This window comes from Rhinoderma darwinii, chromosome 1 (assembly GCF_050947455.1).
Source record: "Rhinoderma darwinii isolate aRhiDar2 chromosome 1, aRhiDar2.hap1, whole genome shotgun sequence".
NCBI classification, from domain to species: Eukaryota; Metazoa; Chordata; class Amphibia; order Anura; family Rhinodermatidae; genus Rhinoderma; species Rhinoderma darwinii.
Genome location: NC_134687.1, coordinates 534,768,002 through 534,794,178, shown reverse-complemented (window position 1 = coordinate 534,794,178; position 26,177 = coordinate 534,768,002). Strand labels below are relative to the sequence as shown.

The 26,177-nt window shown below is 44.5% G+C and overlaps 1 protein-coding gene and 1 long non-coding RNA gene across 3 annotated transcripts in view; one reads left to right on the top strand and one right to left on the bottom strand.

The window, feature by feature from the left end:
* MCTP1 (multiple C2 and transmembrane domain containing 1) overlaps positions 1 to 26,177 on the bottom strand; it is an 857,273-nt gene that overhangs the window by 583,111 nt on the left and 247,985 nt on the right. For both annotated transcript variants that reach the window (XM_075837154.1, XM_075837162.1), the window contains exon 2: positions 6,579 to 6,693. In XM_075837154.1, the coding sequence (XP_075693269.1) occupies positions 6,579 to 6,693 (115 nt within the window). The remainder of the gene's footprint in view (positions 1 to 6,578; positions 6,694 to 26,177) is intronic.
* LOC142660554 (uncharacterized) overlaps positions 14,441 to 26,177 on the top strand; it is a 46,368-nt gene continuing 34,631 nt past the window's right edge. Inside the window, exon 1 of the long non-coding RNA XR_012850527.1 lies at positions 14,441 to 14,609. This is a non-coding gene — a long non-coding RNA (uncharacterized LOC142660554). The remainder of the gene's footprint in view (positions 14,610 to 26,177) is intronic.

Genomic DNA, 26,177 nt, shown 5'->3' with positions numbered 1-26,177 from the left:
TGAAACAGAATGTTAGTAATCTTTGCTAATTTATTGAAAAGGAAAAACTAAAATATTTCATTGTCATTAGTATTCAGACCCTTTACTCAGTACTTAGTTGAAGCACCTTTGGCAGTGATAACAGCCTCCAGTCTTCTTGGGTATGATGCCACAAGGTTTGTACACCTGGATTTGGGGATTTTCTGCCATTCTTCTCTGCAGATCCTCTCAAGCTCCGTCAGGTTGGATGAGGACCATCGGTGGACAGCCAGTTTCAGGTCTCTCCAGGGACGTTCGATTGGGTTCAAGTCAGCGCTCTGGCTGGGCCACTCAAGGACATTCACAGAGTTGTCACTAAGCCACTCCTGTGTTGTCTTGGCTGTGTGCTTAGAGATATTGTCTTGTTGGAAGGTGAACCTTGGCCCAGTCTGTGGTCCAGAGCTCTGGATCAGGTTTTCATTAAAAATATCTCTGTTCTTTGTACCATTCATCTTTACCTCAACCCTGACCAGTCTCGCTGTCCCAGCCACTTAAAAACACCCCTACAGTATGATGATGCTGCCACCACCATTCTTCACTGTAGGGATGGTATTGGGCAGGTGATGAGCAGTGCCTTGTTTCCTCCAGACATGAATCTTAGAATTGAGGTCAAAAAGTTAAATCTTGGTTTCATCAGACCACAGAATCTTGTTTCTCACAGTCTGATGCCAAATGCACACGACCGTGCCCGCAATCACGGCGATTGCGAGCACGGCCGTCTGCAGCCGGCCGCCTGCATTTACTGGCCATGCTCCCATACGAAGTATGGGAGCACGGCCCGTAAAACACGGAAAAACTGACATGCTCCATAATTCCCGGCACTGTTCTACGGCACGGACAGCCATCCCTTTGTAATACGGAAAGGTTTCCCCGGCCAATAGAACTGAACGGGTCCGTAAAACTGCGGACCGTATTATGGTCCACGGTTTTACGGTCGTGTGCATGGGGCCTGAGAGTCCTCCAGGTGGGCTTTCATGTGTCTTTTACTGAAGAGAGGCTATTTTCTGACCACTCTGCCATAAAGCCCAGACTGGTGGAGTGCTGCAGTGATAGTTGACCTTCTGGAAGTTTCTCCCATCTGCACACAGGATCTTTGGAGCTCAGCCAGAGTGACCATTGGGTTCTTGGTCACCTCCCTTACCAAGACCCTTCTCCCCCGATTACTTGGTTTGGTGGGGCAGCCAGCTCTGGAAGAGTCCTGATTGTTCCAAACTTCTTCCATTTAAGAATTATGGAGGCCACTGTGCTCTTTGGAACTTTCAGTGCAGCAGAATTTTTTTTGTACCCTTCTCCAGATCTGTGCCTCCACACAATCTTGTCTCTGAGCTCTACATGCCGTCCTTTCCTAGTGATGGATTGGTTTTTGCTCTGCTATACATTGTCAGCTGTGAGACCTTATATGGACAGGGGTTTGTCTTTCCAAATAATGTCCAATAAAAATGTATTTACCAGAGGTGGACTCCAGTCAAGGTGCAGAAACATTTCAAAGATGATTTAGAGAAATGAGAGGCCCCATGAGCTAAATTTCAAGTGTCATAGCAAAGGATCTGAATACTTATGTCCATGCGAAATTTGCATTTTTCAATTTTAATAAATTTGCAAAAAAATTAAAAATTCTGTTTTCACTTTTGTCATTATGGGGTATCAAATGCAGAATGATGGGGAAAAGCTTGATGTTTTTTTGTATTTTAGCACAAGGCCTCAATATAACAAAATGTGGAAAAAGTGAAAGTGTCTGAAGAATTTCCGGATGCACTGTACATATATGCCATTATGGCAACATACAGTCTATACACTTTATGGTCACTCAAATGATAAAAGCTGTACCTAGGTTGGTGACTGGAACAAACAAATATTGCAGAAAGAATTGCATAGGATTCATAGATATAAATCATCTAAACCCCATGGGCCTAATGAATCCCTGTCTTTAACCTCTAAGTCTAGGGTTTCTCTAATGTACTGTAATATATTTTCAGTCTGTTCTGTAACCGACTATCTGTTGCATCAAATGATGCGCCTTTGTAATACATACTGTATATCTAATTATCCATGATATGCACACAATGATGGTTATTTCTTATCACGTTGGATGACTGCCCATACTTGTCTTAACCCCTTAATGACCGGGCCATTTTGCACGTTAATGACCAAGGATTATTTTTTGTTTTTTCACGGTTGCATTCCAAGAGTCGTAACTTTTTTTTTTATTCGTCGACATAGCCGTATAAGGGCTTGTTTTTTGCGGGACGAGTTGTATTTTGTAATTGCACCATTTTTAGATGCTTACAATATATTGATTAACTTTTATTAACTTTATTTTAGGAGAGAATTGAAAATAAGCAGCTATTCCAGCATTAATTTTCACGTTATAAATTTACGCCGTGTACTATGCAGCGTAAATAACATGTTCACTTTATTCTATGGGTCGGCACGATTACGGGGATACCAAATATGTATAGATTTTATATGTTTTTCCTACGTTTGCACAATAAAAACCCTTTTAGAAAAAAATTACTTGTTTTCGCATCGCCGCGTTCCAAGAGCCGTAACGTTTTTATTTTTCCGTCGATGTGGCCGTATGTGGGCTTCATTTTTGCGGGCCAATGTGTAGTTTTCATTAGTACTATTTTGGGGTACATAGGACTTATAGATTAACTTTTATTTTATTTTTTATGGGGGGAATGGGAGAAAAGAGAGAATTTTGCCGTTGTTTTTTGCGGTTTTTTTGGACGCCGTTCATCCGGCGGTTTAATTAATGTGTTAATTTTATTGGGCAAGTCGTTACGATCGCGGGGATACCATATATGTGTATGTGTGATTTGTTTTGACACTTTTACTGAATAAAACCACTTTTTGGGCAAAAAAAGTAGTTTTATTTGATTTTGACTGTAATTATTTTTTTTTTTTTCTACAAACTTTATTTAACTGATTGACATTTTTTTTTTTTAAGTCCCATCAGGGGACTTCACTATGCGATGTGCCGATCGCATATATAATGCTTTGGTATACTTAGTATACCAAAGCATTATTGTCTGTCAGTGTAAAACTGACAGGCAACCTGTTAGGTCATGCCTCCGACATCGCCTAACAGGCAGATGCTGAAGGCAGACCTGGGGGTCTTTGTTAGACCCCCGGCTATCATGGAAACTCGGCGGCGACCCGCGATTTGTTTGCGGGGGCGCCGATCGGGTGACAGAGGGAGCTCCCTCCCTCTGTCAAACACATTAGATGCCGCTGTCACTATTGACAGCGGCATTTAATGGGTTAAACTGCCGGAATCGAAGCGCGCTTCGATTCCGGCAGTTGCAGTAGGAGCCAGGCTGAGTATAACAGCCGTGCTCCTGCTGCTGATCGCGTGGGTACAGTCTCAGTACCCGCACGATTACAGGACGGATATATCCGTCCTCCTGCGCGAACTAGCAGCTGCTGAGGACGGATATATCCGTCCTTCGGCGTTAAGGAGTTAAGTATATGGGTCGGTATATTAGTTTATTATTTATCTTTTGACTAGGATGTACTGTCTCTCATAACTGGCTTTTAAATACTTATCTTATAAGCTTACTCTAGGATCCTTCTTTCGGGATGTATTTTTCTATCTTATTAAGTACTGGGGCTTTGGGCAGTGGCGTAACTATAGGCGTCACATCGGTCGCAATTGCGACCGGTCCCCGAAGCCAGGGGGCCCGCGGCACCCTGCACCATGTCTATAAACAGTTACTATAGTAACTGGGGCCCATGTAATAAACTATAGTAACTGACGGTATACTTACCCTCCTCATTCCAGAGCACAGCGGAGGTTCTGACGACTCTTCGCGTCATGACGTCACAACGTTGTGCGCCCGCGCATGAAGTCACGATGCTGGATGGAGTCAGAACCTCCGCTGCGGCCAAAGCCGAAGAGGAGGGTAAGTAGTCTACTGTGGCCTGGGTTTGCCCAGTCCCTAAAAATGTATGGCCTTTCCTCAGGATAGGCCATCAATAGCTGATGGGTCGGGGTTCGACTGCCAGGACCCCCGCCAATCGACTGTTTTGAAGGGGGTGCGGCGTCGGCGATTCACAGTGTGTGCAGGAGAAGCAGCGCTCATACAAACGCTGCACCCCCTTCAAAATAGCTGATTGGTAGGGGTCCTGGTAGTCGAACCCCGACCCATCAGCTATTGATGGCCTATCCTGAGGATAGACCATCAATTTTTAGGGATTGGACAACCCCCTTAAGCCTACCATGTGGTAGGCTTAGATGGTGTGATCCTGTATGCTGGGCCCTGTATCTAAGCCAACCACATGGTAGGCTTAGATACATGCCCCATGTGTGATCCTGTCTAATGGGCCCTCTATCTAAGCCTACCATATAACAGGCCTAAATACAGGGCCCCGGCATATAGTAATCCTATACTGTATTATACAGTATAAGATTACTGTCTGCTGGTGTCCTGTATCTAAGCATCTTACCATGATCACATGGTAAGCTTAGATACGTGGCCCATGTGTGATCCTGTCTGATGGGCCCTGTATCTAAGCCTACCACATGGTAGGCTTAGATACAAGGCTCCAGCAGACGGTAATCTTATACTGTATAAGATTAGGCCTAGTTCACACAGAGGTTTTTGAACCGAAATCTCAGAAATGGCCAAAATCTCCTCTCATTGATTTCAATGGGAGGTGGAGGAGTCATTTTCCCGCAAGCGGAAAAAAATGCTCGCAGGTAAAAGAAGCGTCATGCCCTTTCTTCAGGCGTTTCAGCCTCTGACCTCCCATTGACATCAATGGGAGGCAGAGAAAGCGGTTTTCACAGCATTTTTTACCTACGGCGCTCAATGGCCACGGCCGAAAAACGCAGCAAAAAGAGAGTGCACGCAGGTCAAAATCTGGCTCAAAATGATTTTTCTGCCTGCAAAAAAACTCAGTGTGTACAGGACCCTGTATCTAAGTCTACTTTGTGGTACCTACCTTGTACTGGATCACACCCGGCTCTTCCCAGCACCCCTGGTGGCAATGGGTACCAGGGTAATAATGAGGGGTTCATGTTAGCCTCTGCACCTGCTAAAACTAAGCCCCGCCTTATTAATGGACGCTGTCTTTATCATGTATGTAATCATAAGGTCAATGGGAGTTCCCCGTTTTCAAGTGATTGGGAGAGATGTATAATTTCAAATCTAGTCAAGATAAACCTGGAAAAGCTAAAACATATGTTCATCTTTAAACACTATTTCATAATTTCCAGAGAGAATTAATCGACATAAAAAGTTGAGTAAATTTGTAAATACATTGCACTACTTATCTTGTATTGATCCTGAGTTACAGCCTATATAAAGCCATGTGCACACAACACATTGCCCTCATCGGAAAAATCTGTCACGGATGTGACTACCCGAGGCGCTTTCCACGTGGAATTCATGTGGAACATGTCACTTTTTCCGCGACACGGTTTGATAATGGATTTTACACGGACCTAGCCCTGAAATCAGCTTGAAAATCCGTCATGTTTACATGCAGTATTGTCAGTGGAATTTTTGCTGCACTTTTTTTTTTTCAGAACTTGCCCTGGTGTTTTATATTCTTAGAATATTACCTGGCAGTGTAAAGTAATCTGATGTAGCAAATACTCACTGCCCACTGCATTATAGAAGATCAGAAGCTGCTAAGCACGTGCCTGAGCAATGGACAATAACTCGGGAGCACAAAAAGTACTGCAATATATTTACAAAGTTAACTGTAAAATAATGATCAAGGGTGGGCATACCCATTCATCTACCCATTAAGGCTGGGTTCACACGACCTATTTTCAGACGTAAACGAGGCGTATTATGCCTCGTTTTACGTCTGAAAATAAGGCTACAATACGTCGGCAAACATCTGCCCATTCATTTGAATGGGTTTGCCGACGTACTGTGCAGACAACCTGTCATTTACGCGTCGTCGTTTGACAGCTGTCAAACGACGACGCGTAAAAATACAGCCTCGTCAAAAGAAGTGCAGGACACTTCTTTCAGACGGAATTTGAGCGGTTCTTCATTGAATTCAATGAAGCACAGCTCAAAATTTACGGCTGTCAGAGAAGCCTCGCAAAATGCGAGGAGGAGCATTTACGTGTGAAACGAGGCAGCTGTTTTCTCCTGAAAACAGTCTGTCTTTTCAGACGTAAAAGCCTGCTACCGTGTGCACATACCCTAAAGGTATAATAATCTGAAGAGGGGTCTTGTTTTTCCTCATAAGTAAAAAGGCAGCACCTGACATTCCTGCTTGACTTCTATCTTAGAAATCACTTGGGCAGGATGGAAAATAAAACTAAATTGTGCAAGTTTATATATAAATGTTGGCTTTGGCCTTTGGTACTACATGACCTTAGCGTCTTGCCAGTGCGAGTTCAGAAGTGTTTATTTGGCATGCTGGTAAATAACCGCAGACGATGCAGACTTATTGCATATTTGCATTTTCTTTGGTGCCATTCAGAGAGCAATAATAATGACATTCTACTTAACTTTTTGTCAATTTGGCTCATATCAGGTTGTTCTATAAAATACAATTATCACTCAAACATATAGTCCGGGAACTGAGTGTACCTCCTCGATCACGTGCTGCTAGATTGCTTCCCCGTTTTAATATTACATCCAACTGGTACATTCCGGGATTAGGGAGTGGAAGATCTGCATTGCTATTTCCCACGCTGTTGTTTATCTGCAAAAAAAAAAAAAGAGAGAAAAATAAGCTTTAAGAAAACATGTGAACAAAGTTACATGTCAGGGTATGTTCACACGGCAAACAAAAAACAACTGTAAAATACGTAGCTGTTTTCAAGGGAAGCCGTTTTTATGCATCAGGTGTTTTTTGCTGCATTTTTTACAGGTGTTTTTGGAGCTGTTTTTCTATTGACACAATGAAAAACAGCTCCAAAAACAGCTCAAGACGTCACGTGCACTTTTCTTTTACGAGGCGTTTTTTACACCGTTTTTCCCATCAATGGGCAGATGTTTAGAGGCGTTCAGCCTCCGTATTTTTTGCCATTTTTCGAGGCGTGTACGGCCTGAAAAACGGCTGAAAATAGACTGTGTGAACATACCCTTAGACTACAGATTGAGCAGACTTTATTGCACTACTTTGGTAAAATGATCACACTGCCTCAATAACAATGACAGTCACAGTGGGCATATAACATCTTTATTGCAGAAAAACTCAGAATGTCTCAGCATTTTTCAGTTTGACGTTTTAGGGCATGACCACACGTGGCGGATTTCCTCCGCAACTGTCCGCATCAATGCCGCACAGAATCTGCGTTGCAGATTCTGCTGCGGATCTGCACAAAATGTGCAGTAAATTGATGCGGACTAACTTCTGCGGACTGCGGTAAAAGTACTTCCCTTCTCCCTATCAGTGCAGGATAGAGAGAAGGGACAGCACTTTCCCTTGTGAAAGTCAAAGAAATTCATACTTACCGCCCATTGTCTTGGTGACGCGTCCCTCCTTCGGCATCCAGTCCGATCTCCCTGGATGACGCGGCAGTCCATGTGACCGCTGCAGCCTGTTATTAGCCTGTGATTGGCTGCAGCCGTCACTTAGACTGAAACGTCATCCTGGGAGGCCGGACTGGAGACAGAAGCAGGGAGTTCTCGGTAAGTATGAACTTCATTTTTTTTTACAGATTTGTCTACACCAGCGATCAGACTGAGTGTAAGACGTGCCCCCTGTTCATGGATTGAACAGAACTGCTCACATGAGCAGCTGTAGCCAATCCAAGAACAGTGGGAGTGTCTCAGACTCAGGGACGGTATATTGGTTACACACATGGAGGAGACAGGAGCACGGGCAGCAAGAGGAGAGAAGGAATCTCCGCCCACAGCACGGCCCTGTAAGAAGTAAGTTGTGATGTTACATAGGATTGCAGGTGATGTCTACTACATTATTTGTACTCAGGAGTTATCACTGTGTTATCTGTGGTGTTACATAGGTCTGCAGGTAACATCTACTACACTATCTGTATGATGTATATTTATTTACCTGTGTGTGTGTATATTTTTGCCTGTATATCTAAATATGTGCCTTTATGTATGTACAGGGTTATATATGGGGATATTTTCGGTTTGTGGAGGGCGCAATGGAGAGTCCTGCAAAGGGTGTCATCCAACCTAAGGCCGGCCCTCCTCAGACTCATAGTTTAAGAAGCGCTGTAGCCATTTCTGGACAGCGCTGAGGGGAACTTCGGATCCACGGCACAACTGGAGGGCACCAGGTAAGGTATGTGTGTTCTATTTTACCATGTTGTATGCCCAGTCCCCGGGACCGGAGGGTCGCTTCAATTGTATCCACATCCTCAGGAGGCAAGTACAATTGAAAGCGCAGGCAAGGCAAGGGAACCATCAGTTCCCTTCCTCGCCATTCAGCACTTTTCTTGTGGCACAGGCTTGGCGCCATTCCACTGGAGAAGGAGTACCCAAACTAGGTTCATACTGGCGCACGCACTCGAGATGCGCCAAAATTCTGTCGCTTCTCAGGTGATCCTGCGCAACACACAAGACTCAGTAAACTAAGCCGTGACAACTACATGCAATCATTGCTTAAATTATATCACGTGGTGGCCGGTTACCTAAATTCCTTGGCCTACTCTTAAAAGTATGCCAATGAACTAAGGTAATCTGGGACCACATGATGTAAACAAACCAATGACAGCTTAGAGCTGTCTCTGCTTAGTTAAAAGGATTTTATTATCAGGGACATTTATGACCTATCCACAGGATAGGTCATAAATGTCAGATAGATGTAGGTTCCACCTCTGTGTTCCAGCTGAAACGTTTGATTTCCGACCACGAGAAGAAAACAGCGTAGCTGGCTGAGCTACACTGTTTCTATAAGTCCCATAGAACTGAATGGTAGCTAAAGAAACAGCGTAACTCGCATGCTACGCTGCTTCCGTAATTGCCATTCACTACTATGGGCATTACGAAAACAGCGTAGCTCAGCGAGCTACGCTGTTTTCTTCTTCATGGTCAGAAATCGCGACCCGCATCTATCTTCTTCATGGTCAGATGTGGGACCCGCATCTATCTGACATTTATGACATTTCCTGTGGATATGTCATAAATGTCCCTGATGGGGAAAACCCCTTTAACTGTCACGGACACAGGAATGTTACGTATAATTTGAATTTGAGGACTACTTTTATTTTCAATAAGATGGTTGACGAGGGTCGTGTGGGGAGTTTTATTTCAATAAAATATTTTTTCTGTTTTTTTTTTTTTTTAACATTATTACTACTGCCTTCGTAATGGCAACTGTCTAATAGACAGCATCCATTACTAAGGCAGGGCTTAGTGTTAGCCAGTGTAAAGGCTAGCAGTAACCACCCATTATTACATCGGTTCCCACTGCCACTAGGGGTACTGGGAAGAGCTGCATATGATCCAGTACTCAACCATTTGACATGAAGGTCGGATACTGGGGTAGCCACAACCTGGTATTATTAGGCTGGGAGAGGACCCCACATAGGTTAAAAAAAATAATAATAATAATTGAAAAAAATGACGTGGGGTCCACCCCATTTTTCATAACCAGCCAGATACAACATAGCAGCAGGCTAACATTACCAGGGTGGGAATGGCCACGGCTTTTGGGTTCAACACTGGAGCCGCAATGTCATCGAGATACGCGGTTTCTGTAATTTTGGAAGTTATAGGGGACGTCACCACTAAAAGTGCCTAAGGCAGCACCAAATCTAAATATGGCCATTCTCTGGGCAATGTTCTGCTGGGAAACCTTGTCCTGGCATTTATGTGGATATTACTTTGACCCATATCACCAACCTAAACATTGTTGCAGACCAAGACTTGCAGACTTATTGCAGACTTCATGGAAATGGTATTCCCTAATGCCAATGGCCTCTTTCATCAAGTAAGATTATGCACCCTGCTACATTCCAAAATTTCTTCAGGAATGGTTTGAGGAACATGACAAAGAGTTCAAGGGGTTGACTTTACCTCCAAAGTCCCGAGATCACAATCTGATCGAGCATCTGTGTGATGTGCTGGAAAAACAAGTCTGAATTAGGGAGGCCCCACTTCACAACTTACAGAACTTAACCCCTTAAGAACATGGCCAATTTTGGCCTTGAGGACAGAACATTATTTTTATATTTCCCTCTTTGAATCCTGGCGCTCATAAACTATTTTATTTTTTGTCCCATGTAGCTGCATGAGACTTTGTTTTTTTTTTCGTCCCGAGATTTTTTTTTTATTGAAATTTTTGTAGGTGCCATTTATTGGTACATTTACATTATCGTTTCATTTATCTACATTTTTATTTTGTCAAAAATGCAGAAAAAAAGCAGTTGCGCTGCAGTTTTCATTTATTTATTTTATATACACCATACAACAATCATCATGAATAATGTTATACATTTGTTGTACAGGTTGTTATGGTCGTGGCGATACCAAATATGTGTATATTATTTCATGTTTTGGGGCTTATATTTTGTAAAGTTTATTAATAGTAAAAAATGTGCATTTATGAGTATTTTTTTACAGATTTTTTTTTAACATGAATTATTAAAATTGTATTAATTTTCCTTTTTTTTTTTATCCCGTGGGGGGATTTCTCATTTTAATTTTGATCCTTTGACTTTAATGTACTGGCATATATCTATATGCCAGTACAACAGCCGGTGTACGAATAGTACACAGGCAGTTGTTAGGGAATACCTCAGTATGCCTTAACAACAGGAAATATGGTGAGACAGCCCTGGGGGTCTTTTCTCCGTTGTTAGAGCTGAGCTGCGGCTTTGTATCACAGCCGTTGCCCTACTTCTGATCTCGCGCCACACCTGTTGAGGCATGTACTCCACAAGACTTCTGAAGGAGTCCCGTGGTATTTGGCACCAATACGTTAACAGCAGATCCTTTAACTAGTTGAAGACACAGTATGAGAATGCTCGTCCTAATGCGGCAAGCCTGTGTCTTCAACAAGTTAAAGGATCTGCTGTTAACGTATTGGTGCCAAATACCACGGGACTCCTTCAGAAGTCTTGTGGAGTACATGCCTCAACAGGTTAGAGCAGTTTGGCTGCACAAAGGGGACCCAAAACAAGATTAAGCAGGAGTTTTTTACGCCTTTCTTCTTCCCCCATTTTCCACTGACGTAGCTGTATGAGAGTTTGTTTTTTTGTGAGGAGTTTTATTTTAATGGCACCATTTTAGGGTACGTAAATGTAGTAAAATATTTTTATTAGAATTTTTGTGGGGAAATTGAAAAAAATTGCAATTCTGCAATTCTTTTTATGCCGTTCATTGTGCGATATAATTAACATGATAACTTTATTCTGCGGGATGTTATTCTTATGGCTATCAAATATTTTTTTACGTTTTTCTACTTTTACACAATAAACTTTTTTTTTTTATGCGGCAATTCCAATTATGTATAGTTCAGTTTTTACAATTTTTTTGCCATAATAGGGGACTTTGCAAAGGAAAAATACTGTTTTTTTGTTTTGACTCGCTCTGATTTTTTTTTTATTGAACTTTTTTATTGAACAATACTTTGATCGCCTACATAATACACTGCAGTACTTCTGTATTGCAGTGTATTATGCCGTTGAATGAAAAACTGACAGGCAGCCTATTATAAATAGGTTCGCAAAGATGGAAGACCTGGGGGTCATTGTTAGGTCCTAGTTGCCATAGCAACCCATCAGCACCCTGCAATTGCATCGCAGGTGTGCCGATGGGGTGACAGAAGGAGCCCACTCTCTCTAACCACTTAGATGCCACAGTCAGTATTAAGTGTTTAATTGGCTGGGATTGGAGTAATCTCCAATCCCAGCTGATAGAGTGGGCGTTGGCTATATAATGCAGCCGACACCAGCAAGTGATGGCGCAGACACAGTTTACTGTGACGTAATATAACGTTAGTTTGCGTGAACAGCCCACTTACCATAAAGCAGAGGTGGGGAACGTCCGGACCGCTGGCCATATAAGGCCCGCTAGATTATTTGGTCTGGCCCGACCTCACTCTGCCGCCACTTCATTCGCTACTTGGCTCCGTCGCCCTACTCACTCACATTTAGGAGCAGGAGGAGGGCGGACAGAGCGAAGTATGGCGGTGGCAAATATGAGTGAGGTCGGTGCGTGCCGGCCCGAGAGTAGACCTGGCCTGAGCTCACGCCAGTGATGTGAGGTCAAATGACTCAGGTCAGGTGACCGGACTGGCCCACTCCTGGGCCGGCACAGTCCAGTGCCCTGACCTGAGTCACCTGACCTCATGTCAGTGACATGAGGTCAGGTGACTGGACTGGTCCACTCCCGTAACAGCATGCACCGACTTCCCCCCGACCGCCGTTCCCACTGTGTCATTCCCTGCTTGACTCCGTCTAAGTATGGCGTCGGTCTGAGTGATGCCGATGCGCGCCGGCCCGGGAGTGGACCAGTCCATTCACCAGACCTGAGTTACATGACGTGGGGTCAGGTGACTCAGGTCAGGTGACTGGAATGGTCCACTCCCGGGCCGGCACGCACTGACCTCCTCATTCAGACCACCACATCCTCATTTACTAGTAGTGAGCGACATTACTTGGCTCCATCTTCCCTCCTCCTGCTCCTGACTTAAAATTTCGAACTTAGCTGAGACCTAAATGTAGAAATTTAGCTGTAGTGAAGACATAGGACCTGTCCTAAACGCATGAAGTGAGGTCAGGTGACTTAAAGTGGTTTTCCCATCACGGACATTTATGATATATCCACAGGATATGTCATAAATGTAAGATAGGTGCGGGTCCCAGATCTATCTCTAGAATGGGGCCCCTAAACACTGTTCTACCTCTTTGTGTTGTGGCTGAAGCTTGTGATTTCTGACCATGAATAAGAAAACAGCATAGCTTGCTGAGCTACAGTGTTTCCATAAGTACCATAGAACTGAATGGTAGTTATGAAAACAGTGTAACTCGCATGCTACGCTGCTTCCGTAACTGCCATTCACTACAATGGGAGTTACGGAAACAGCGTAGCTCGCTGAGCTACGCTATTTTCTCCTTCATGGTCGGAAATCAACCGGAACAGAGAGAGGTTGAACAGGGTTTAGGGGGCCCCGATCTAGAGATATGTGTGGGTCTCAGAGGTGGGACCCGCATCTATCTGACATTTTTGACAGTGGATATGTCATAAATGTCCCTGGTGGGAAAACCCCTTTAAGTAAGTGGGCACAACTTACTGCTGCGAGCTCTTCTTTTCAAAACGTACCATTGCAAAGAGTTGACTGCGCTCCAGCCTGACCGACGCAGTAACAACATCATCAATACCGGCTAACGTCACACGCCTCACCAAAGAGAAGCCGTTCCAGCTATCACATTAGGGGTGAGTTAATTAAATGTTTGACCACATATAGCAGGCTAATTTTTAAATTGAGAATTTTGTACGACCCGAGAATGATGTTAGAAAAATATCCAAATGGCCCTTTACAGAAAAAAGGTTCCCCACCAGTGCCATGAAGTAATAGTACATCAATTGTCAGAAAGGGGTTAATGTTATGACTGATCAGTATATTTATATATGCAGTATGTATCTTGCCTAAAAGTGTGTGCCTTCATAACTTATGAGAATCTGCATCTTGATGGCATCTATCTTCTGAGGAAGTTCAGCATCACTAGTGAAACTGCTAGAATAAATAAGACGTTTGCACTTTTTAATTGTGGTAATAATATTCAGATATTACGTGAAATTATGTTTGCAGTTATGTGATAATGACTCAATATACTGGAGACTAGAAACAACTTGAAGACTTTCCCATCAGATACATTATAATGAGAAAACAGTAGAGATTGGAAAGGACACCAGATCTACCACTCTAATGACAGGCAGAGTTCTCATGACAATCTGAATAAAGTTACTTCTCCCTGTGTCCTCTGCTCTCTCATAAAGAAGCAATGAGACAAGAAAGTAATAAAGTGTGCTGAATACCCTGGTGATTGCTTATTCAGTAATATCCTTCCAAAAATCAGTTTAATAGCAGGAACAAACATTATGTGCAATCTAAATAGTCAACTCCCAGAACCCCTGTGGTTAAACCGTAGATGTGATACAGCCCACAGTGGACCAAATGATCTCTTATAAGATACAATCATCAGATATTGTTTGTCACAACAAATTCCCAGGTATAGTAATGTAATAATGACATCACTATGTGGCATTTACCATCATTCTCTTGCCAAAATAAGCCTACCACCTTTCTTGTTTTTAACAAGACCATAATATAAACAACTCCATTCTGTGTAAGTGTAACACATAAAGATGGTGATGTCTATGCTGAAGTCACAGTATCCGCAACATTCAGCAGAGGGCGGTAGTACACTGGTCAAGACTGCTGGAATAGCAGAGGAAACCTGAAAAGGAAGTGGTGTGCACCTTCAATTCCGGTGAGCAGGCGGGAGTACAGTTTGGGAGCTGTTTGAGAGAGTCTGACGATAAGGAAAGCAGGAGCTTCCTCAGGCAGCCCAAATATATAGATACAGCTGAGAGTCTGTCTGTTAGAGGGATTGCGTGTTAACAAGCTACCAGCCAGAGGAACACAAGAAAGGAAGCCAGTCTGCTTGAACAGAACCAACAAACAAAATATTTGGAGTAAGTACTGGAATACTGTTTAGGTAGAGAACAGAAGTAAAAGACCAAAGATAATTTTAAGGGAGGATTTACACGAGCGTGTGCGTTTTTGCGCGCGCAAAACACACAGCGTTTTGTGCGCGGAAAAGGTACTTGACAGCTACGTGTGTCATGATCATATGGTGCGCGGCTGCGTACTTTTCGCGCAGCCGCCATCATTATGAAACTCTGTATGTTTGTAAACAGAAAATCACGTGGTGCTTTTCTGTTTGCAATCATAGCTTGCCTGCTGTTGCGCGAATCACGCCTCCGTGTGGCATGCGTGATTTTCAGGCACCCATTGACTTCAATGGGTGCGTGATGTGCGAAAAACGCAGAAATATAGGACCTGTTGTAAGTTTTACGCAGCGGACTCACGCTGCGCAAAAATCACTGACAGTCTGGTAGGCCCCATAGACTAGCATAGGTCCGTGCGACGCGCGTGAAAAGCACGCGCGTTGCACGGATGTATTACACGTTCCTGTAAATTCGCCCTAAAGGAAGGGTCCCCGGGTGTGAAATAAGTGATGCGTCAGTTGAATATCACTAAATCTAAGTGAAATTTTGTGTTGCGTCATAACAGGACTGAGATAGTAAACAGTACCACAGCTCAGGAAGTTACATAAAGAAGTTATAGACATTTTTGCTAATTCTAAAGCAAGACCACGTGTTTGTTGTTATAATACTGCTATTTCAAGATATTTGCAGCATCTGCCTAAGTATAAGGAAGAAGAATCGTTATATCTGTTTCTGCCTCCATTATTACTCATATTACACAAGAATAATTTGACAAAGAAAGTCAGTGATAGAGTCCTGCATTAGATGACCTGAGTTGCCTGACCTTAACCCAATAAAGAAGTTTTGAATTTTAAAATTAGAATACATAGAAACTCCTTTATGGCTGTTGAAAGAGCATTGAGGTAATTGAGAGAATGCAAAGATGGAAAATTAAATCGTTTTGATTAGTTTTATTTAACCCCTTAGCGTCATCCAATGTACTTTTACATTGAAGGTGTGATACCCCAGTATAGCCTGGGCTCAGGAGTCTACTATGCTATTACATACTTTAAAAAAGGTATACCGACGTAAACCAGCCCAACAGAGGCCACTCTTTTGGCCTCTGTAAGGCTTAAAGAGCCCTATGTACACGTTTAGCGTGTACGCAGGGAGCTTTCCCAACAACACATACGCTAAACTGTTGAAAAACACTGTACTTACTGAAAAAATTATGATGACAATGAAAATCATCAGTTTTCAATCTAACTTAAGAATCATATTACACAAAGAAAGTGTTTGAGAAGTGGTGAAAGGTGGGAAAAAAGAAAGCCTGCCTGCACACGTGTAAAGCTGGGCATACACATTAGCTGTATGTCATTCAAATCCGCCTATTTCGACCGGCTGACTATCTAATGTGTATCGCCGTGTCCCGACACTCCCCCGATGGTAGCTGTTGGGCAAACATAAGGATCGGGCTGTTGGTTCCAACATGCCCGATCCTTATGTTTGCATGAGATAAGCCGCTGCCAGTGGAGTCTGGAGACGGCTTTACTCTTTCTCCCTATTGAGAACACATGCACACGTGGCCGAGTCCAGCGTACATGTGTATGGGGTAGGTTAGATGAAACAGCGTCGGACATACAAGCGTTTGGCTGACAGCTATCTGAAATGTATGGCCAGCTTTAAGGTGTGGGGAGAATTCCCTCTCTTAAAGCAGACTTTACAGTTTATTTGCCCAGTAATGGTGTTGCTTAAATGGACTTAAATTTTTCAAACAATTTATGCTAATCTAATAGTATACCTGATATATATCAACTTCTTAATTTACTTACTGTTAAAATTTTGTCTTTTTATCCATTCATATTTTGTGTGAATTTCCTGCCATGATGTGTCGCCCCTTCTATAATCTGCTGTCCACCACCTGTTCTCAAGCAAAATCACTTTCTAGCTGGAGGAAGTGGGAGTGTGTCACTGCCAAAGCACACTGCAGTTTTTTCACAGCCTGTTCATAGAAGTCCATGGAGAGGTGAGCAGGAGGAAGGTGCAGGACCTGAGAGAGAGACCCAGACGCTGCTACCCATAGAGGTCTATGGAGAGGAGAGTGGGGAACAGGAGGAGGGAGCAGGATCAGAGAGCAGGAGCAGAGAGCGAGAGAGTGAGAGAGAGACGCTGGAGAAGGGAGGGGTGAAGTGGAAGAAGCAGGAGCAGAAATAGAGAAACAGATGCTGCTGCCCATAGTTGTCTACAGAGAGGCAAGGGGAGCAGGAGTGCACGAGGAAAGTGCAGAGAGAGACACAAAGATGCTGCTGGTCAGAGAAGTCTATGGAAAAGGGAGGGGAAGTAGAAGCAGAGAGACACAGGCTACTGGTAAGAGTTATATGTCACCCCAGTTCTGGATTCACAGCTATACTGCTCCTTACTGCTGTATGATGTTTTTCATGTTACTGCTGTTTCTGAGGGTGTGCTACAGAGAAATAGTGGACCAGGATTTTCTCTGCTCTGTGGGTGATGTGTATAGAAGATATGATATCAATTAGGCTCCACCCACTAGCTCAGGGAAAACTAAAAATTAGAGATAGAGCCAGCAGAGGGGAAAACTGCTAAATGCAGGATACAAGCCATATAATGGCCGGAAATATTGTTATTTCTCATGTACATACATGACGGCCTATTCTGAAAAGTCACCTGAAAAGTTAGATGTGCTTCAAGTATATTAGTATATGTGCTTATTTATATTTGCTGTGTCTTTTAGTGTTGCATATCTTATGTTGTTTTTAATCCCCCTTGGTGGCATTCTGAAAAATGAGTGACTAGTTCGGCCTATTGAATTTATGTTGTACTTATGCGGAATGTCCGGCCTGATTCTTATGCTATGCTGCTGTTAATCCTATTGCACTGTAACTGTAATGCTGGGGGTAAGGAAACAGACAAGTGAGCCCTAATCTACCCGCCACTCAGTCCCTGCCTACTTGCAACGACCCACCCTAGACGACGGGGTACAACTGGGCAACAGTCCCTACGCTCAATAAGTGCACGACAGACAAACAGACAAGGGTACACAGAAGCAAGGGAAAAGGGGCAGTTGCCCACGGCAACACCGTGAGCAACAAGAGTAGTGAACGAGCCGAGTCAAACCAGGAGTGTACGAGGTACCAAACGCAGAGCAGGAGAGTAGTGAACAAGACGAGTCAAACCAGGAGTGTACGAGGTACCAAACGCAGAGCAGGAGAGTAGTCAGTAAGCCAGGGTCAATATGAAGCAGGGTCAAATAGATCAAGAAGCTGCAGCAGGGCCAGGAAACCAAACGAGAAGAATCACAAGCAAGGAGGAACAGGAAAGGCAGGTATAAATAGACAGAGGGCGGGAGCTAGCGCCGTCTGGCCAGGCTGTGATTGGCTCTCCCACTCCTAAGTCTGTCATCCTGAGTGGTGGAAGATAGAGTCAGTCTCACAGACATAGAAGCAGGTGCAGACTGATTACCTATGGGCGTAGCTACAGAAGCTGTGCCTGGCAGATCCTTAACAGTAACGTTATGTTTATTTGTACAGGTATGATGTGCTTGCTCTTTAAATTGGCAGTGTTCCTGCCAGTCTTCAGTGTTTGGGTGGAGGATTAAGGAGAACCTGGGCTGTGTTGCAAGAAAGAGAGTAGCTGTTGAGAGCTGCTGCAGTGAAGTGTTTGTCAAGAGTGTGGAGAGCTACTGGAGAAGCAACGGCACCTATCAATGGGCCTGTGGTCCTGGAGCGAGTTGCTGGTGATGGGCAGGAGCCTTCCCATGATTGTGTGCAAGAGTCGTTTGAGCAGTGGTGGGCAGGGGCAGAAGCCTTCCCACGTGGAAAGCCAGTCAGTGCAGTCAGTTGCAGCTTACTAGGCCTTATATTGCCGGACCAACCTCTGTATCAGAAAAGGCGCCCGTCGCCCTGTCCACAACAGCAAACAAGCCAGCCTGACCAGAATGGTGTCTCATATAGACAAACTTTGTACTTTCCCTGCCCTGCTCTTGCTGGTAGCCATAAATTGTTAGAAGAATGCATATGACAAGTGCAGATCTGTCAAGCAATTGGGGAAGGGCTTACACATAAAATGAGTCCAATATTTTATATACAGTAAAGTCTAAGAAATGTTCTTCTAATCGGTTATGTTTACTTAGTATGGAAGGCCATAGTAAAGGTGTTGAAATGGTTCTGCAGGAGTATTGGCCCAGGCAGACAGGATAGCGGTCAGCCACAATGCTTAGGTAAGTTCAACTATTCAAACATCCATCCACAGGTATCAGAGGACCCAGGGTGTGCCTGACACGGCTTCATTGATTCATGCTGCTTGTGCCAAATTCTGCCGCCCCATCAGCATGGTGCCACAGAAATCTGTATTCATCTCACTAGGCAATGTTTTTCCACCGCTCAGTCTTCCCGTTTTTGCGCTTTCTTTTTCCCTTAGATATCAATGGCACCTGAACTGGTGGTCTTCTGTTATAGCCCGTCCGTGCTAAGGAATGAGAAGTTATGCTTTAGGACATGCTAGTTGAAGCACCAGCGTTGTACTCGGCTGCAATTTGCTTGACTGTGCACTACATGTTCATCAGAAAGAATCCTGAAATCCTCCTCTTACCACTTTTCGTCTACAAGTTGTTAACGACTTTTCGCCAGATGTTTTTCCTCGATCACACCATTCTCAGTATACTTTCAACATCGTTTCACGAGAAAACACCAAAGGTTGCAAGCTTTTTAACTGTTTCGTCTAGCACTGATGATTATGTTTCATTTGAAGTTGCTCAGCTCACCCGGTTTCCGGCTCTAATGAGAGTCTACGAAAAACGTAATCACTTAATTTTATGCTACACTCCAGCGTGTTTCGTTTCCAAACAGGGAAGCACCAATCGTGAAAGGGCAGTTGTCTTCAATAAAGTGTCCATTCAGTGCATATATATGTATAGATAGATAGATAGATAGATAGATAGATAGATAGATAGATAGATAGATAGATAGATAGATAGATAGATAGATAGATAGATAGATAGATAGATAGATAATATTATTATTGTCTTTACATTGTAAAGAACCAAGCAATAAAAAGCTCCTGGTTATATGGTGAATATTGAATGACATTCTTAAAGGCACATTCTAGGAAAAACTGATACACATTGTCATGCCTAGGGCAGGGCCTGGAGGGTTTGGTGAAGGACTTTTATGTTTGGTGCTCTTTGAATCTATTTGTCACTTTTTCCTGATGTGCTCCTTTAACCCGTTAGTGACCGCCAATATGCCTTTTCACGGCGGCCACTAATGGGCTTTATTCTGATGCATAAGCCTTTTTACGGCGCTGCATCGGAATAAATAAACGGAGCAGGGAGCCGTTGAATGTCCCTGCTCTCAGCTACCAGAGGTAGCTGAGTGCTGGGGGCATCACTGCTCGAACAGGTGAGATCGATATAAGTATCGATCTCACCCGTTTAACCCCTCAGATGCGGCGCTCAATAGCGAGCGCCGCATCTGAGTGGTTTTGGAGAGAAGGAGTGAGGTCCCTCTCATCCCACTGACACCCGGCGATAAGATCGCCAAGTGTCTGTGTCTCCGATGGCAGCCAGGGGCCTAATAAAGGCCCCCAGGTCTGTCTGTAGTGAATGCCTGCTAGGCTATACCAGCGGCATGGCCTAGCAGATGCCTGTCCGTTTTAAACGGACAGGCAGTAATACACTGCAATACAAAAGTAGCGATCGGAGGATCGTATATTAAAGTCTCCTAGTGGGAGTAGTAAAAAAGTAAAAAAAAGTTTAACAAAGTTAATAAAAAAAGTGAAAAAAAAAATGAAAAACCCACTTTTTCCCCTTACAAACTCCTTTACTATTAAAAAAACAGAATAAAGCAAAGAAATTACACATATTTGGTATCGCCGCGTCCGTAACGACCCCGACTATAAAGCTATTACATTATTTAACCCGCGCAGTGAACGTCATAAAAAATAAAATAAAAAACAATTGAAAAATTGCTGTTTTATGTGAATCCTAACTTTAAATTTTTTTTATAAAAAGTGATCAAAAAGTCGCATCTACTCCAAAAGGGTACCAATAAAAACTACAAGTCCACCGTTTGCTCTCAGAGGAGGACCGTATCCAGATTCTGTGTCTCATCTTCCGACTCGTCCAGGAGCTGAGCTGACCAAACCCCGACCCCCAGAGCGACGATCCCCGCACTGTGACCGTGGGATCGGGCCCGATGAACCTCGGCCTCCAGGGCGGCGTTCCCCGCGGAGGGACTGAATGATCTTCAGCGCTCTTATGTGGACATTTATTTGTACTTCACCCCACCTTTTTCTTCCACAAGGCTCTTGGAGGGCGGTGAAGAAGGCGTTGTTGGTGTTGCTCTAAGGCCATTTGTATTGCTGTGGGTCTGTGGGGAGGGGTGGTTTTTACCGGTTGGGGATGTTTCAATTGTTTCACCCACCTGTTTCACCAAGTGGGGGAAGGTGGGCACCGGTAATAGTTGATTTGGTGAGTCTGGGGCATAGATGCAATTTATTTGAGATATCTAGTTGACTACTGAATTTCTGAGACACTGTTTTTGCATTGCAGTCTTTCCTCGTTCCCTATTAGGGTTCCGTGTAGCTGTGTCATGTTCGGAGGCCTCCTCTGTGGGTGACATAGCTCATGTTGAGTAGTGGAGAGATTTTGTACTCCGACCTTAGAGAACTCGTGTTTTCTGGTACCTTCTGTATTACTGCTCCTGTGTAGGAGCTTTTCTTCTTCTTTTTCTCCTTCTCTTTCTTTTTCTCTCTCCCCTTTCCCTTCTGTCCATCCCTCAGTCTGCTACCATGTCTGACATTACTGTTGTCTCCCTGAATACGCAGGGTCTGAATATTCCTGAAAAGATGTCATCCATTCTCCGTCTTCTGTGGAAAAGAAAAGCACACGTGGCTTTCCTGCAGGAAACCCACTTTCGGGCGGAGTGCATACCGAAGCTCACGAACTATCCTGATGGGTATCATAGTGTATACACCGACTCCAAGACTAAGGGGGTCTCCATCCTGATCTCACGTTCTCTTCATTGGGAAGATGTGGAGACTTGCACGGATGGAGCGGGCCGGTACCTTTTCGTGAAGGGTAAGTTGGATAACACCTTGTACACACTGGCCTCATACTATCTCCCTAACACTGGTCAAGTGGCCTTCTTGGACAGAGTTTTAGGGGCACTGGATGGCTTTCTGGAAGGCACCCTAATACTGGGGGGGGATTTAAATGTCACATTGGATCCCGTATTAGATACCTCGCGAGGCCACTCCTCTCTACCCAGGGAAGCTCACCGTCGTATACGATGATTGCTGCATGAGCACCAACTGGTGGACGCGTGGCAGGTTCTGCATCCCTCAACCAAAGACTACACGTTTTATTCGGCACCCCACAACTCCTACTCCAGATTAGATTACTTTTTCCTGCGTCACACACATCTCTCCAGCCTCACATCGTCCTCAATAGATGACATAACGCTTTCTGACCATGCCCTTATTACTCTCACTTTAGCTCGCCCAACGGCCCTCGCTCCAGGCAGCGGCGACTGAATAAATCGCTCCTACAGGATCCGACGGTAGTCTCAGATATTCGCATGGAGCTGGTGGAGTACTTTGACACAAATAACACGCCGGGGGTGGATTCTTTTTGTATGCGTGGTGCGCGGTTCCTTTATACGAATTGGGGCCAAACTTACGGGACTTACTGACCCGAATACATCGACTGGAGCAGTCTCATAAGGTATCTCAGGATCGTGTGTTAGGGGCAGAATTGGGGCAATTGAGGGAGCAGGTACGTTCACTCTGTCTTGCAAAGGCGAGTGCCTCATTAGTTAAATGTAGACGACACTTTTATGAATTTAGTAACAAACACAGTAGGACCCTGGCCCGAGCTCTTCGGAAAACCCGCTCACGCACCTATGTCCCCCACGTTCTAGGCTCACATAATAGACGTCTACAGCTCCCACAAGTCATTTTGGAGGCCTTTCGTGCTTATTACCATTCTCTCTATAACCTCCCGAGGGCACACTCTTCTCCGGATGGCAGTAGTCAGCTGGAGAAGATTGAGCAGTATCTTCGGTCTTCGGGGATGAAATGTATCCGGCCAGAGGCTATAGCGGCCTTGGAGGCTCCCATCTCCCCGGAGGAATTATCATGGGCACTGAAGGACTCACCCACGGGGAAGGCGCCGGGTCCAGACGGCCTGTCCCTACCATACTATAAGAGCTACTCAGACTTGCTTTCGCCTCACTTACTCCGGGCCTGCAATTCACTCACTGAGGGGGGCTCCATCCCTAGAGACACGTTGAGGGCCCACATTATGGTCATACCCAAGGAGGGGAAGGATCCATCCTTATGCCAAAATTATCGTCCTATTTCTCTACTGGATGTAGATCTGAGACTATTTGCAAAGATTCTGGCATACCGGATGACCCCGCTCCTACACAATATGATAAATACCGACCAGGTGGGTTTTATGCCCTTGTGGGAAGCGCGAGATAACACCACACGGGCGATTAATTTGATGTACCAGGTGGCAGTTTCGACCCTTCCCACCTGTTTTTTGTCGACGGACGCAGAGAAGGCCTTCGACAGGGTCAGCTGGGATTTTATGCTAGCAAATTTGCGGTATGTAGGTTTGGGGACTCATATGATGTCCTGGATTTCGGGTCTCTACTCCTCCCCATCGGCTCAGGTTAAGGTCAACGGGCACTTTTCATCTTCATTTACAATCACTAATGATACGAGGCAAGGCTGCCCCCTATCTCCATTGATTTTCATTTTATACCTGGAGCCCTTTTTGTGCCATATCCGCTCCAACCCGGATATTATGGGCTTGGACTTGGGAGGCAGGCCTCATACGCTCGCCGCCTACGCGGATGACTTGCTCTTTTTCCTCACGGCTCCAAGGATTTCCTTGCCCAACCTGATGGCGGAGTTGATACTCTAGATTATCCAACTTCAAGATCAACTACCAGAAGTCAGAGGCCCTTAACATCTCGTTACCGCAGACCCTGGTTGCTGACCTGTCTGAATCCTTCTCCTTTAAGTGGGCAAGGGACTCTCTTAAATATCTGGGGGTCCGGCTTCCCAGTGATCTATCTCGCCTTTATGCGGTGAACTTCCCCCTACTTCTTCAATGTGTAAAGGCTGACTTGGATTCTTGGACGTCGGGCACCTTTACCTGGTTTGGTAGGTGCGCGATATTTAAAATGAACATTTTACCGCGGATTCTGTATCTTTTTCAGGCCCTACCGATACATATCCCACGCCCGTTCTTCCAATCCCTGCTGTCCCTTTTGCACAAAATCATTTGGGCGGGGAAACCTGCGCGTATTGCCCGATCCATGCTTTTTCGTGTAAAGTGTGAGGGGGGCGTTGGTCTTCTGGACTTTGTCTCCTATCATCATGCCTCTCACTTGACACGAATTTTGGACTGGTTCCGACATAGCGAGATTAAAGAATGGGTGTCCATGGAACAGGCTTTTATGACAGTCCCTATACAGGCCTTACCTTGGTTGGGTGGACATGTTCTCCTGGTAGCACGGACACACCCGACGATCGGACCCACCCTGGCAGTTGCGGCGCAGATTTTTCCTCGGGCAGAGATCTCACCGTCCCCCTCCCCGCTGTTCCCGATCTTGGGCAATCCAGATTTTCTGCCGGGGCTGGACAGTGGCCCTTTCCAGCAGTGGTTGAGGGCAGGTAAGGGACGGGCGGTACACTTTTTGCAGGACGAGATTTGGATGACTAGCGCTCAGCTACAGTCTTTGTCGGACCCAGTCTCTTTCTTGGCGTGGCAGGTTACCCAGTTGCGACATTTCCTGGCGTCCTTAGAACATCCAGCGGCACACTCGCGGGGCAGCTCCCCGTTTGAACTCCTATGTACAGGCACGGGCACGATTCGACATTCGTTGTCCAGACTTTATACTCTCTTGATCTCACCCTCCAATCTGCCTCCACCATCTTACCTGCTTAGTTGGGAAAGAGACTTGGGCTTGACATTTACTCCTGAACAAAAGGAGCGCCTGTTCACTATGACGCATAAATCCTCTATGGCCAGTAGATTTCAGGAGGCAGGGTTCAAGATTATGTCTCGTTGGTATAGGGTGCCTTCCAGATTGCATGCAATGATCCCGGCGGCTTCGCCATTATGCTGGAGATGTGGTAACCATGTGGGTACAATCTTGCATATTTTTTGGGACTGCCCACTCCTGACTGATTTCTGGTCCGAGGTGTGGCGCATTTCCTCGAAATTTACAGATTTCCCCCTCCCACGTTCTCCGGGCCTTTTCCTGCTCCATCTGTGTGAGGTGCCCCTGTCTACGTATAGACGCTCGGTGGTTCGCCATTTGGTGAACACTGCTAGGGCGTGTGTTCCTGCACTGTGGAGACAATCTTGTCCCCCGTCGGTGGGCATGTGTTGCGGTAAGATTCAGGAGATTATGAGAATGGATGACCTCACGGCATCAATTAATGGGTGCCATGCCTCCTTCCTCAGAACATGGCGTGAATGGATCCGATTTCAATCCACTGAGGAATATAAGGCCATCATGGCCTCCTGACTTATCACCTAGGTCCAGTGTGTCAGGTTAGTTCCTTCCCTTTCCTCTCTTCCCTTATTGTCTCTGCTTTTCTTCCTTTCTCTTACTGTTTTCCTGTTCGCCCACGGAGTACTATGCACGGCTGCGGGTTCAGGGTGCATATCGGAGATTCTGTCACTCTTGATTTGAGCGATGTGCTATTTTCCTTGGGATCCTATGCACTTATGTAATTCAGGTAGCTGACCTGTGGCCTGTTGTATGTATTGCACTGGCTTATTCCAATTGTGCTGCGTATACTTTGTGTTTCAAAAATGAAAATAAAATAATTTCTAAAAAAAAAACAAAAAACTACAAGTCGTCCCGCAAAAAAAAAGCCCTCATACAACTGCATCGGCGGAACAATAAAAAAGTTATGGCTCTTCAAATATGGAGACACAAAAACAAATAATTTTGAAATAAAAGCGTTTTTACTGTGTAAAAGTAGTAAAACATACAAAATCTATACAAATTTGGTATTGTTGCAATCGTAACAACCCGCTGAATAAAGTTATTGTGTTATTTATACCACACGATAAAGGGCGTAGATTTAGGATGCAAAAAACAAGACCTTATACAGCTATGTCGACGCAAAAATAAAAAAGTTATAGCTCTTGGAATACGACGATGGAAAAATGTAAAAAATACCTTGGTCATTAAGGTTTAAAAGAGGCTAGTCATTAAGGGGTTAATGTGTACACACATAGTATCTATTTTAGAAGTGAAACAGAACCTAGCGTAACATGGAACTTGTTGGGTAACTTATCCTGCTTGTTAATCACCTAAGCGTCACCATCCTCACTTCTGCACTATGTGATATGTGATTCAATCAATGCTCAGAATAAAGTTTCTGTAACACAGCAAATTATTTTCTATCAAGGGCCTTTGCCAACTTCTAGAGGTGTTAAATTTCTCTTCGGAAATTTGTATTACAAGAATACGTAAAACTTGATAGCATCTGACACAATTTGAG